General features: G+C 39.2%; 2 protein-coding genes across 2 annotated transcripts in view; both read left to right on the top strand.

The window, feature by feature from the left end:
• Nucleotides 1-473: 473 nt before the first annotated feature.
• On the top strand, nucleotides 474-8840 carry tamm41 (TAM41 mitochondrial translocator assembly and maintenance homolog). The gene is made up of 8 exons (XM_022207557.2): nucleotides 474-868; nucleotides 2723-2905; nucleotides 3337-3429; nucleotides 3565-3715; nucleotides 4280-4425; nucleotides 6902-7067; nucleotides 7390-7452; nucleotides 8011-8840. The coding sequence occupies exons 1-8, from the start codon at nucleotides 731-733 to the stop codon at nucleotides 8100-8102; spliced, it is 1032 nt and encodes a 343-aa protein (XP_022063249.1). The 5' UTR covers nucleotides 474-730; the 3' UTR covers nucleotides 8103-8840.
• A 2008-nt stretch (nucleotides 8841-10848) lies between these two features.
• The window catches only part of vgll4b (vestigial-like family member 4b), a 43295-nt gene continuing 39804 nt past the window's right edge, over nucleotides 10849-14339 (top strand). The window contains exons 1-2 of the mRNA XM_022207556.2: nucleotides 10849-11101; nucleotides 14026-14099. Coding sequence (XP_022063248.1) covers nucleotides 14036-14099 — 64 coding nt within the window. The 5' untranslated portion in view covers nucleotides 10849-11101; nucleotides 14026-14035. The remainder of the gene's footprint in view (nucleotides 11102-14025; nucleotides 14100-14339) is intronic.

Raw genomic sequence — 14339 nt, 5'->3', positions numbered from 1 at the left:
TGTTGCAGATTTTTAAGAGAACTGTGGTATTGGGCGTCATTAGTTTTAGCTAGGTGTACCTAAGAAATTGGCAGCTAAGTTCACAAATACTACTTTTAAATTAATTCAAAGGACCGTGTGGCCCTCGTGAACTTTTTGTTTCCCCTTTAATACAGCTTCCACGCTGCATTAAGGCTGCTGAGCAGATACTTGGTGCCGCTGTTGCACAGATTAATAAATCTAAATTAGCATGACATCATTGCTCCTAGCTAAACTTGATGGAAAACCGCCCTCTGCTGGCTAAATTCGGAGCAGTTCAGAATTCCCCTAACTATTTTCCAAGTATTAAACGACAGGAATGTGTATATGTTTAAATATTACGTTAAATGTGCCCCCAAATTCATATTTAGTATGTTTGACTGCAGTTTAAGGGTTTCCGATTCTTACCAGCCATCCGAGACTTCATTTCCCGTCAGCCAACAGGCCGCGGCGCAATCTGTGACGCATTTTGTAGTCGACTGTAAACCACACAGCCGACCCAAACTGACCTGATGGACGGGGTTTTACGATAAAACAAGTCATTTTAGTCCTGTACAGTGGTCGTATTCGTCCTCAATGGTAGTGAAACCCTCCCTCTGAAATGTATCTTTTACTTTATACGGCCGATAGTTTGTTTTACGGCTTATGTAGTTGGTTATTCTGTCGCTAACCGGCTTGTGTTGTTGCTGGATAGTATCGTAGCTAGTTTAAAATGACTCTTCCAGCTTTGCACAACACCGGCGTGCTTTACAGGAGGATACTGTCACAGTTTCCGCAGGACATCAGTTTAGCTTTTGCCTACGGATCTGGCGTATTTAAACAGCATGGGACCAGCCAAGGTCAAATGGAGGTAAGACACACCTGTCCCTGTCCCAGTCCCAGTCGTTAAACTTTCGCGACCTTAAACATGAACTGCACGTCAAATGTACAACTTACATAGTTACAGAGAAGTCATTAACACCGAAGCAGTTCTGCTGGTTAGAGTGATGGCTTATTTTCCATTTAGGAACATTTAACCTGTTGTCTTTCCTGTACTTTATATCATGTTTTTATTTTTGCTGTGCCTAGCGTTGTATAGATTTTTATGTTTTTAGATTCAGACACAAACAGTGAAAAGTATGCAGAGTAGTTAGTCTCAAAGGTGTGTACAGTGAGCTTGAAATCAACATCACTATACTAATGCAACTATTTGAAATTGATCTTGCTGTGTCAATCTGAACATTTTTGTCAGATATACAGTCATGAACCAAAGTTTAGAAACACTTGTACAGGCTCGGTATGCAGTAGAAGTCTTTTTTAACCTAATGACTCATATCTGTTCTATGATGGAATCATTAAACATGTCTCTGTCGCACAAAACAATCATTCATTTAGTTTTATCATAAATTTATTATAGGTCTTCTGGAAAAATGACAAAAACTTTTGAGTCAAAATATACATAACAGTTCTAGTATTTGGCTGAATGTCCTTTTGCCATTTTCACCTCCATTAGGTGCTTTCTGTAGTGCCAGCCACAAACTTCTGGCTGTAACTTCTCTTGACAAATTTAGCGCAGTTCAACTAGATTTGTTGGCTTTTTCACAGAGACCTATCATAGACAGTTCTATGCTACTTTCTATACTTTTGATGTGTGTTTGGGGTCATTGTCTTGGCAGAACACTCAGCTGCATCCAAGATTAAACCTTCTGGCTGATGGGTTTAGCTTTTCATGAAGAATGTGGAGGCTGTTCCTTCATTATTCCGTTAACTTAAAGCACCAAACAAAGCACCAAGACAGCTTCAGAGCATATTACTGCTACCACCATGCGTAATGGTAGGTTTGGTGTTCCTGGGGTTAAGAGTCAAATTCTGTCCTCGTAACATATTTCTGTCATTGAGGCCAAACAATTCCATTTTTGTTTCATCTGACAGCAAGGACATTTCTAGGTGCATGTAATTTAGTTGGGCCTTGAGGTGCTGCTTCTGGAGGAAGAGCTTCCTCCTTGCATGGCAGGCTCTCAGCCCATGGTGATCTAAAACACACTTGACTGTGGACAGTGACACCAGCAGCTTCTCTTTACACGTGTGTAACAACTGCTCATTCAATAACTCTTTGTAGTATATTTTGTATTACAAACTATTTATTTGACCAAAAATAATAGAGGAATTACTCTTAATTCCTTTCAACAGAGATTTGCTAGTGTTTTTCTACCCTCCCTAGCCCTTCTCAAACACACCCATGCTGCTCACATGAACACGCCCACAGCTCTCTGAACTGAACTCATTCTACAGGACTGCAGACTGTTTACCTCACCTGAACACATTCCTTTCATGCCAGTCTCATTTATCATTTGTAGAACCACAATTATCTGAGGGCTTTCTCTTACGTGGTTAATTTATATCTGTATTTATAATGTACTGATTGGTGTGGGGTGTTTTTTTTCTTTGAACTTATGATTCTAATTTGTGTATGAAAGTATGTCACAGTGTTTGGATTTGAAGCAGTGATAGGTGGGGGATTTCCTTAATCCCCTTGTTTGGCACCCGACTCCTTTTTGCATGTTAGGGATACCCACTACGCTACACTGTAATCACATAATCCCATTATGGCTATTATAATTAACAATATTGAATATTTCCTCAATCACTGGATGTTAGAATTCGAAGTTGTGTCCAAATTTATTGTCTAAAATATGATGTTTTGTGTTGCTTTTATCTCATGTAGAAAAACATGCTGGACTTTGTGTTTGCGGTGGACGACCCAGTGACGTGGCACACCATGAACCTGCTGCAGAATCGCAAACACTACTCTATCCTGAAGCTGCTGGGTCCCACGATGATCAGCTCCATACAGAATGAACACGGGGCTTCTGTTTACTACAACACACTGGTGCCTGTGGATGGCAGGGTAAATCACTAGATTCTCATTAGTCTGAATATGTCTGGAACGGTTTTTCTTTTTTCTCTAAAGGTGCATACCAGCCCACTCAGTAATACAAATACTTTTAACTCACAAATAACAAAAGATAAATGTTTGCACTCAAATCTTCTTATATGACTTAAAATTTCTCATTTGTGTTCGAGGTTTTCACAGCAAGCCACCCACTTGTGTGTTCGATATATTTTTTGTCCTGGATTGATGTTTTGACTTACACTAAGTATGAAGAATCAGTGTCTTTAGCTATCATCAGCTGTACAAATCACTCACTCTGTTTGTTAATTTCTGTATCCAAGCTTATTGATTTTTCAGAGGTACTGCCAGCAATTTGATATTTCCACTTGTTTTAAGGGCTTTTCATGGCTTAATTATTAACTGCACATTTCTTCTCCTTTTCTCAGATAATCAAATACGGTGTGATCAGCACAGAGTCTCTGATTGACGACCTGACGCACTGGAAGACCATGTATGTTGCTGGACGCCTTCACAAACCAGTCAGTATCCTGATCAGACTGTAGCAGAAGCTGCCAGACAAACACAACTGAAGAAAACGTTTATTTTATTCTGCAGTTCTTTATTGGACTAACTATTGTCAGAGCACTCAGACATTTTTCCTGCATGCATTCCAGGTGAAAATGCTGGTGCAGGGTGAGAATGGGAAGCTCCGTGCCGCCCTGGTCGCCAATCTGAAGAGTGCTGTGACGGCTTCTTTCCTCATGCTGCCAGAGAGCTTCACTGAAGAAGATCTTTTCCTGCAGATAGCTGGTCTTTCTTATGCTGGTAAGAAGATTGTGAATCTGTACAAACCGGAAAGTTACACGCATTAATGTTTACACGGTTAATGCATTCATAACAGCTGTATGAATTGCAAACATAGCATTGGAAATTTAGATATTTTTGTAGTAACACTTTATCTTACGTGGTTCAGTGACTTTGAATACTTTATGGCCTACTCCCTGAATTGCAGTGGATGGCAGGACTGACAGAAGTTAGTTTATTTTTTTCGAAAGTAATTCAGTGAAATAGAAAGAGACAAATAACAGTTTTCTGTTGTTGACTTTATAAATGTTTAAATGCTGATAACAAGAGTAATGTTGTCAGATAATACACTGATGAGCAACATAGTGAATATTTGAACACTTCTGGGAATTTAGGACAAGAAACTGAACATGGAAAAGGGTTTAATAGCCGATCAATTTGCTTTGGGACTGCAAAGTGCAAGAAAACATGAAGTTAATATAAGAGCATAGAAACTACATTTGGCTTGGAAAGGATTTTGTGGACTTCGTTTTTTTTTTTTTTACTTTTGGAGTTTATGTATGCGTTTTGTCTGCTCCTCTGAAGGGGATTTCAGGATGGTGATTGGAGAGGATAAATCCAAGGTGGCCAACATCGTCCAGGACAACATTCAGCACTTCAGGATTCTGTACAGTAACATCCTGCGGGACTGTCCTCAAGTGGTCTACAAACCTCAGCAAGGCAAACTTGAGGTATGACATGGTAAAGAGACAACAAAAGGCATGCACAGAACACACAAATACTTTTTATCTCACTTGATATTAGAGTAACACTTAGACTTCAGTGCTGTGTGCTGTCTCTACAGTTTTGCCTTTTTTGCCCTGAGACCCTTGTTACATTAAAATGTGTAAGACGTAAATTGCAAAAGAATGTAAAAAAAATGTCAAGAAACGAGCTTCATTTCCCAGAAAGAGAGTTTGTGGTTCATATTGCTGCATAAACAGAGGCTCTGTTGTCTTGACCTAAATAGTCCTTTTTTGGCTTTACTGTCAAACAGGTACATAGATTTTCAATCTGTTAAAAAAGTGACGTAGCTTTGTCTGATTGAACTTGGCCCTGTTACTTTCTATACCGTCTGGACTAGCACACTGTGTCTTAAGTCAAAATTTATTTGTATAGCAAACTGAAAGTGACTACAGTTGATAGAAGTGCTGCATGGGCTTAAAATATCAATGCAAAACTAAATAAACAACAGAAAATAATAACAGATATCCATATAATTATAATGAGAGTGACAGTACAGCGTGTACCCCGCTAGCTCTGATGAATATATGTCATTGTTAATACGATATTAACGTACCATACACCCATCTCAAAAGACCGCCTAAAATGCGATCAGTGAGTAAAATCATTTGTTTACACGTGCCATGCTTTCACACTCAACATGCAAACATTCGATCTATCAGATGGAGCCCGTGAATCATGCTTTTGCATCGTTTGGCCAGTCAGATGAAGCTTAACTAGCGGTCAGTGACTCCTAGATAACTGGCAGGGTTTGTGAGGTTAGCTACCACAGTGGCTGACGAAAGAGATGTCTTTGTTGAGTTCAGATTTTTTTTTTTTTAAAGAAACAAGGGGAAAAATGAAGCTTAAATTTCTGTTTTTTTTCTGTTCTATTTAAAATAATCTTCTGCTTCCTGGAGTATCGCAGCACTTTCAAAATTGTTCATTTAAGTTCTGTATTCAGTGAGCACAGACTCCAGGCTAGGATGAAGCGGCTGTAGCTAATGGATGATGGATGGAGTTACTGTGTAATTAAAAGATATCAGGGTCTATTTGAGTCAAATGCCAATGAGACGATGTGTGTTTACAAATGGAATGACAAGAAGACACGTTCTTCTCCATTTTTCCCCGGTGTATTATTTAACCGCTGTCCGCACCCTCCGGTATAGTAAGGGATTACTCATCACCTCATTCTTCACATTGCGGTGGAATAACATGTTTAGTAGGTGAACAGCAGGTGCAGGTAAGAACAGAACACCTTGTATCCTTTTGTGCATGCGTTTGCAACACTCACATGAGCAGTGCCTCGGGGAATCGTGCTTGGCTTCAGAGAAATACAAGTACATTTAGACACACAAGTCAAGAATGCATGAGCTGTGTTTACTTTCTGGCAGTCTTCTGGTTACGTTGGCACATTTCTGCATTTCTTGGTGTGTTACTGCCACCTGGAGCTCAATGCCACGGTGAAGCCATTGGCAGGAATGTTGATCGTGTTGCCCATGTGTGCATGCAGAAGTTATATGTATTGCAGTCAAAACAGAAAACACATTTCAATCAAAAATGTCCAGAATATAAACATTAAATATGCTATTATTTTTAAACTGAAGCGTAAAAGACATTTAAGGATAGTGAGATATACTCGCATCAGTGCTTTGTTCCTCAGTACAGTAGGCAGCTGAGGATAAGCTGATACATTGGCTGATGCATTTCAAAAACACAAAAACTGTGTCACATGTCTGTTTGAGGTACTACAGTTTGCCCAGCAGAGAGCACAGACAAATAGACTTTTTTTCTTAGCTATAAAAGAAAGTTATTAAAAAAGAAAGATTTAAATGGATTTTACTGAGAAAATTTTAGAAATGAGTATTGCACAATTTATTGTTGTCAGATGTACTGCAATCAGACACAGTGTCAATGTTTGAGATATTACAATATGATAGTTGTTTGGATATTATAGTACTGTAGTTGTACTGGAAATGTAGCATCCAAAGGACCAACATTTGAATCCAGTTTGACATTTAGGTTTTGTCTGATAAGAGGACATCAGAAACAGCCCCTACATGGAATTAATATTGGCCACTTTTAATAAATATGTCTACAGGTAAGAGTAGATTTACATTTAATCTGGGTTCAAAAAGTTCAAAGTTCTTGTTGAGATTTTTTTTTTAAATTGTGCAAATTCCTGCTGTGTTTAAAATATTCCACATAATTTATTTAAATATTTGAAATTCTGGGTTGTGTGTTAGATTAGAAGGGTCAACACAAGCACATGCTAATCTGACAAAAATAGTGTTACAGTGCTACTATCTTTGTACAATTCATTCTGAAGACCAATCAATGCTTATTGGTCTACATTTGTGTCTGACTATATGAGCTGTCAGTGGGACCGTTATTCAGTTGTCTGGATGCATCTCAGTTCATTTATTCGTGTTTGTGTTCCTGCAGGTTGACAAAAGCCCAGAAGGCCAGTTCACCCAGCTGATGGCGTTACCTCGGACTCTTCAGCAGAGGATCACAAAACTGGTCGACCCTCCGGGGAAAAACCGGGACGTGGAGGAGATTCTGCTGCAGGTGGCTCAGGACCCCGACTGTGGAGCAGTTGTGCAACAAGGTGCGGAGGGAAAGATGACGAAGAGAAGAGAAGAGAATCTACTGTAGGAGCTGTTGTTTTTGATGCAAATAAACATTTGCATAAACACAGAAGTGGGGGGAAGGAGAGATGGATGATGATGGGGGGGGGGGGGCACCTAATGTTTTCAAGGTTCATTATTACTTCAGTTTTCTCTGAAATAATAACAAAGTCTCGGTCTTGCCAAGTTTCATTGTCCACAGTAAAATGCCCTTGATGCTCGGTTGTGCGGGCTCTAGCCAGTGGTGAGATAATGTTTGTGTGTTATAACTGAAGGTTTGACCATGTTTTTGTTACTCCTCAGGTATCTCATCTATTGTGAAATCCTCCAGTATAACCCAGAGTATTAAGGGCATTGCTACAGCTGGTAAGAACTCATTCATATATATGGGTTGATTGAGCGCTTCAGGTTCCATAAAGGAATAGTATAACACTTTGGGAAATGCCATTATCCACTTTTAAGTTGGGTGAGAAGATTATTACCACACCACTGATTGTATGCTGACTTAAAGCTAACTTTTAGAAGGCACCTTAGTTTAACTAAGCCTAAAGCTGGGAAATGGGGAAATGGTGAACCCAACTCTTTCCAGTGATAACAAAGTCTGTCTATAGCACCTCAGATGCTCACGAATGAACATATAATATATTGTGTGTTCAATCAGTACAAAAAGTTTAGTTTGAAAGGAATAATTAAGCAGATAGTCGAGTGCTACAGTATCTTTTCTCTCATCTCCCAGCAAGAACGTGACTAAGCTGATTTCCCAAAATGTCCGACTGTGTCTTTTATTATGGCCTTTCGGCACTTACTTTGATGGGAAATTAGTTTTTAAACCTTCCACTGTGTATTAGTGACTCTTTCAGTAAAAGGGTTTTTTGTAATGTGGTTGTTCATATTGTTAACTCTTTGCGTCCCTGTCCCTCTCAGGTTTGTGGAAGACAGTGTCGTACAGCTCTAAAAAAATGATGAAGATGTGGAAGGGCTGGAGGAGGAAGCCGTCTGTCTCACAGATGTCCTGATCCTCTTCGTTTACCAGGAACCTGTCTGTCCGACAATCCAACAATGTCCATCCTTTGATTTTTTTTCCCCTTGCCTCGTCAAACTGGCCAGAGCTATCGCTCTCTAACCTCTGGTTATATAACTCCACAGTGTCTGTGAATGCTGCCAATTACCAGGTGTAGGACTGTGTGTGAATAGCCTAGAACCATGTCTGCAGCTGCCCTTTCTCACTAAATTAATAAAAGTCATAGAATAAAAGGTGACATTTCCTGAGTTGGACTGAATACCGGCTGACATTTACTGTTACTACAGATCTGGGCCTTTCTGAATGATGACTCATGAGGAACTGTTGAATGGACTCACGTTTAATGAAGAAGTGAATTTGGTTTCATGTGTTAGGATGCCATCTTTTGAGTCATGTGAGTGCTACATATGTGCATATTTCTCTGTGAATGTTGCTGCTCAGTGATGAATGGTGGGCCACTGAGACGCATGAAATGGAGAATAGTATTTCTGTGTGGAGTTACGCTCAAATACAAACATTTCTTATTCCTCTACTCACCCTGCCAAAGATCTCTAAACTTTTATTGTCCTCCTCTTCCTGTTTTTTCAGTGTTATTTCACTTCAGCTCATTTTGGTTCACCTTGTTAATATGAGCTGATCATTCTGCCGTTCTTTGATGAGAAGATCCACTGACTGGCTGTTTAATTCAGCGCTAAAAAATGGGTTAAATAAACTTTTATTAACACACCATCAATTACTTTGGCTTCAGTGGCATGATTTTGTTTTAAATTATTTTGTAAATAGTTCTCCAAAAAAGTCCAAAATAATTTATTCCCAGATGTAGTTCTCTTCTTTCATCTGTTTCCATTGTTCTGTAGTCAGAGTACTTTAGTTTTTTTTATTTTATTTTTATGTTTATTAGCTGGCAAATTATGGTGTATTACTGCACACTGAAGGGAAGTAATGAGGAGTAAGCATCACTGTGACACAGTTAAGTGAAATGTATATTAGAAATATACAATACATTGCTCTTAGTATAGTGATTTTACTTGAGAAGAGTCGATGTTTTTATTAAAATGTATGACAGGACATTTTTACTGTTGGGATTTTGACATGCATGTAGAGTCTACATTGTCATTAATGGATGTCCATTTCAAAATAAAAAGATAAATCTTCTAATTTATAATCAAAACACCCATTAGAACATCTGTAAGGCAAAAAAAAGCATCAGATTTCATTGAGGTCCTTTGATCTATCATAGTAGTTGGCAGTGCAGTCCCAGTAAAAAGACCAGTTCCAGTAAATACCTGATACTGTCACTACTTTATTCACTGCATCGTGAGTCATACTTAAGGACACATGAATCATCTAAAACACACGTGTCAAACTCAAGGCTCACGGGCCATATCCGGCCCGTGAGATCATTTTACATTGACTTATTAGGGTCCAAGCACCGCGGTCTGCATTTTCGGAGGCCTTGACATACCCCAAAACTAATGAAATTTGGCATGCACATCAGGACTGCCGAAAAATGTAATATTTTATGAGAGTTGTGCATGTGTGTGCCATAATGGCTCCATAGCGCCCCCTGCAAAATTGAAAAAGTGGTCATTAGGCCAACTGCCACAACGTTTCATCTGCAGCAATAATATTTGGTGGGCATATGCAGCACATCAGGACACATGAAAAAGTCAATCACAGCCACACACAGTCAATCACAACCCAACAGAAAGTCGGCCATCATGCATTAACATGAATGAAAATGAAAATTTTTTTAATGAAAAATGTGTGATGAACTCCTCCTAGTGGGTAAGTCTGAGAGACCTGAAATTTGGCCAGTATATGCAGCAGACCTTCTTGATGAAAAGTCATCAAAATGTTGCACAGAAGCCAAAAGGTGTGGCCATGGCGGCCCCTCAAAATACTGATCCTTCGCCATGAAAAAGGAAGTGGTGTCTAATTCTTTTGAACATGCTCCAATCTGCCTGAAACTTTTGAAATGCAGTGGAGTTGATGTGCAAAGTGGCTTTAAATGGAAATACAAAAGTACAAGTACCTCTAAATTGTACTTATGCACAGTAATTGAGAAAATGTTATTAGTTACATTCCTACAGTGGTAAACACTTACAAAAACTTAGTGTCTTGTTTGGGCCCTTCGTCATGTGATGACTGTTTGCAGTTTCACCAAAGATATATTTTTCCTGTAAGCTTCTCAGGTGAAAACTGAAGTAAGAGGGAAGGGCAAAAAAAGGGAAAATTAAAAAAATCTTATTTGTTTATGGATTTATCCAGATGCTTTTGTTAAGTGACTTATGCCCTTTTAATTATCTCTATAATTATTTATTTGTAAATACATATCACACCATATTCTATAGATTAATCCACTATGTAAAGTAGGTCATACTTTTACCAGCTTGAACAGATACAACAGTAAAATCCTGCTCACAATATTAGCAGTAGGCAACAATGACTCAGTGTATTTTCGCATTAGACACTGCTCCTTCACTGTGCCAGTAAAGGTCTAAGTCCTTGTTCCAGCTCTGCCTGCTGCTCAGGTGAAGGTAAACTGCTTTGCTGAAAGGCACTTCACTGCTGCTGTTAAAGGACGGAGATCTCCTCGGTCCCACGCTGAGCTCAGAGTCCCTGCACGGTGACAGCAGACTAACCTTCAGAGGATGTGATGCAATGCGCCATTATCATAATGTATGCTGATATCACTGCTTCACAGCTCCGCCAATCAGTGCGCTTCACTTTCACCACCTGCTAGGAACTTAATTCCATCATTCCAGGCATTCCTGCTCCCTCCTCCTCCTCCCTCCCCCTCCTCCCCTTCTTCCTCGTTTACAACCAAGTTTGTCCCGACAGCTCTGCTACTATTGTCTCTCCTCTTACAGGAACCGCTCGGTTTTTCTACTTGTATCTCTCTGGGAATATATATTTTGTTTTAATTAATTAATTTTTCCCCTCCGTGTGTGGACGTTACACTGGAAGATACCAAAGTGGCGCTTGAAGGAGGTAAGCGCAGCAAAACATGAAGTTGTGACATCGTTTCGGGGTTTCACTCGGGTTAGGTTTTTTGTGTTTAATTTGAGAGTCACAGAACAAATTCGTTGCTGTTTTCTGAAATGCTCAACTTGTAAATGAAAACTGTGTGGCGGAAAACAGACGTTGGAAAAAGTATCCGCCTTCTTTACACGAATGTGAAATTTCATTCACGCTATGAAACAGGACTGGCGGGTTCCCAAACTTTCTCATGTCAAGAAACCCCCCCCGCCTCCAGCCACATGCTCTGCTCCACAGACTCCACTTGTTTCTCTGTTGTCACTTTTAAATGTGGAGAAAATATATACAGGAAAGTTTCACAAATCAAACTGCGGTGCGTTTCCACCTCAGCGCCAGTTTCAGTTCAGTGCAGGACCAGTCGTTTTTGCCCTAATCCTTCCTGGATCGGCCGCATTTTAAGGAAGCACTGAGTCAGACGGTTATAAATAATGCTTCTGGTGGGAATAAAAGTGGACGCACTTGCTACGAACGTAATCGCTTTCATTTGTTCCCGCACCCGTTTGGTTCTTTACTCGCACCACTGCTGTGCGTTGCTGTGACGCGCAAACGCAATAATCCTGGAATAATCGCATCGTGTAGTATGAAGTTACACGACTAGTTGTCAATGATATTGCTGCTCAAAACGCTTTTTCCCCAAGAAATGAGGGAAAGGTATCTTAGGAATGCAGAAAGAGGGAAGAGAGGCGCGCTGGAGACTTTTTTTTAATCCACAAATACCTTTCATAGCTCAGCAAACCGAAAGGCTCAACATTGTGGGAGAAACATCCTAAAAATCCCAAAATAAATTTTCCAAAGAATGTCACAGGAAGGTCACAAAATGTCACAAACTGTAGGTCCAATAACAGTCATACGACAGGGCAGTGTTTGCATGTAAAAATGTGAAAACTTGCAATAAAAGTAAAAGTTTTGCACTCTAAGCTTACAGAAATATTATAAGTTCAGCCTACTTTAGATAATAAAAGTACTTGAACCAGCCCCTGTTAGTCATATGATGCTACTGAATTAGATTGATGATGCATTCAAGTGCAAGCTATTTTATACTCAGACTGAACAATATAACAACAATTAATGGACAGCAAGAAGTATTTTTGAAATAAACCACAGCCTTTTCTTCATTTGCTTACTTTTGTTTTTCTATGTCTGCCTCACCCCAGCCTAAACTTTTAGTTGGTTGAACTCTTTGTGCACACACAACAAAATTATCCAGACTAGAATCCAGACAATATGATATGGATTTGTTTTGCTTCTTCTGAGTTGTTTTCAAATCCACCTGGAGCAACAAATCATTGACATTTAAAGTTGTGAGCTCATATTTTAGGGCTAAAATTAAATAATGTTGCTATAATTCAGATTTTGGATTGGAGTATGCAAGTTATTTAGAAATTATTATAGCCTTGTATGTAATTACATACCATTTAATCACATATACACAATAAAATATCACATAAATGAGTGCATGCTATAAAACATCAATCTTCACATGCTGTGGGCCAAAAGACATTAACCTGAGCTGAGAGACGTTGTTGTACGATCAGTGGTGCCAGAGCATACGGCATTTAATCTGTCATCTGAACATTAAATCTTATTAAATGGTTGCCTGCAAGAGCCACTATGTGGAAACTTGTTTATTCATTTAGAATATTTCAGGAATGTTTCCCTTTCAAAACAGACATATGCTTATGTCTGAAAGGTCTCCTGCATGTTTACTGGGGAAAACCTCGCTAGTAACGCATCAGCATCACTCCTGGTTGAAACATACTCACTGGGAATATCTCATTTCAGTGATGAGAGTCTGGAAACAGTGGAAATATTGTGCAGGAAAATGTAGAACAAAAATAACGGCAGTAAAATACTAAGTTCAATCACATAATCAGTCCTGCAGCTCTCTGCTCACTTTGTGTTTTTAATCAAATAAAATCAAAAAATCACTCCTTTCTGTCAAAGAACCACATTATTATTATTATTATTATTTTTTGGTCTGGCTCTATGTTATATAATGTTGGGGTAGTAATCTGCAGAAAGCATAATATTTGAGCATATAGAGAGTGTTGTGTTTTGTTATCAAATCCATTTCTGGAAAGTAACTATATGAAGTAAAAGATGCTGAAAGGTTTTTATTGGGGCAGGGTGTCAAACCTCGTAACTTGTTGAGTGACGACTGAATTGTTCCAGGCGGGTAGTAAAAGTTGACTTTGAATGTTTGGCTTCATGTTTAGTCTTTTGCGCTTGTTTTTTTCTGTCTAGTGTCATTGTTTGTTACCTTTCCAGCAATCTGTTTTACAACTAGTTGACGCTGTCTGCTCGGCTGTGATCTTACTCTGTTACATGTACTGCAGAAGGTGCCGAAAATGTCACAAACAATGAAGCGGTCGCTGCTCTTCAGGACAAACTAAATGATGACACCGTTTTTTGAATTACCCAATGAACCATTTTTCTTAATCATGATCTGCAAAGAAAATAAACAAATGTAAAGCTAATTTCAGTGCATATTGAACAGCATATACACAGACGCTGATATGTCTGTGATAGGTTGATAGAATGGACTGACTGACTCAGATAAAACTGTATTCCAATACAAAGGCAAAGTCTTAGACAGCTGCATATTTTAAGACAACACTTGAAGCAGTGAGTAGTCAAACTGTATTAAATGTGAAAAGTGTGATCTCGAAGCTAATTCATCCAGTTACCTCAGTTACTATATTCTCATTTCTGATCCCACTTGGTCTTGAATATTAATGACTTGTTTTGTAGACCCTGTGAAATGGTTTTGAAGCTCTTAAATAACTTGACAGCCATCAAATATTGACTTAGCTGTTGCATAAAATGGAACATAGAGACAAAAGCATTGACATTATGCCCTCCATTCTGTCCTGCAGGCATCCAAGCATGGAGACGCCACTGGATGTTCTGTCAAGAGCGGCATCATTTGTTCATGCGAACGAGGAGGAGAGTAAGTGTTGTCGGGTTCCCAGTTCCTCTTGTGTTTTTTTTTTTTTTGTGTCTGCAGAGGTGAAGTTTAGACACGTTTTATTGCTCCCTCTCTTTTTGTTTGCTGTTGAAAGGTTCACTGTGGTCAAACGTTTTGTATGATGAGCCTTGTGTTACATATAGATGAAGTGCAACATTATGTTCGGTCATAACCCCCGGCCTTGTTTTCTGCCAAAATACAATAGACGTCTTTGTGCCGTAC

This window comes from Acanthochromis polyacanthus, chromosome 5 (genome assembly GCF_021347895.1).
Source record: "Acanthochromis polyacanthus isolate Apoly-LR-REF ecotype Palm Island chromosome 5, KAUST_Apoly_ChrSc, whole genome shotgun sequence".
Taxonomy (NCBI): Eukaryota; Metazoa; Chordata; class Actinopteri; family Pomacentridae; genus Acanthochromis; species Acanthochromis polyacanthus.
The sequence above is the reverse complement of the archived record's forward strand: the minus strand, read 5'-3'. Positions and strand labels throughout refer to the sequence as shown.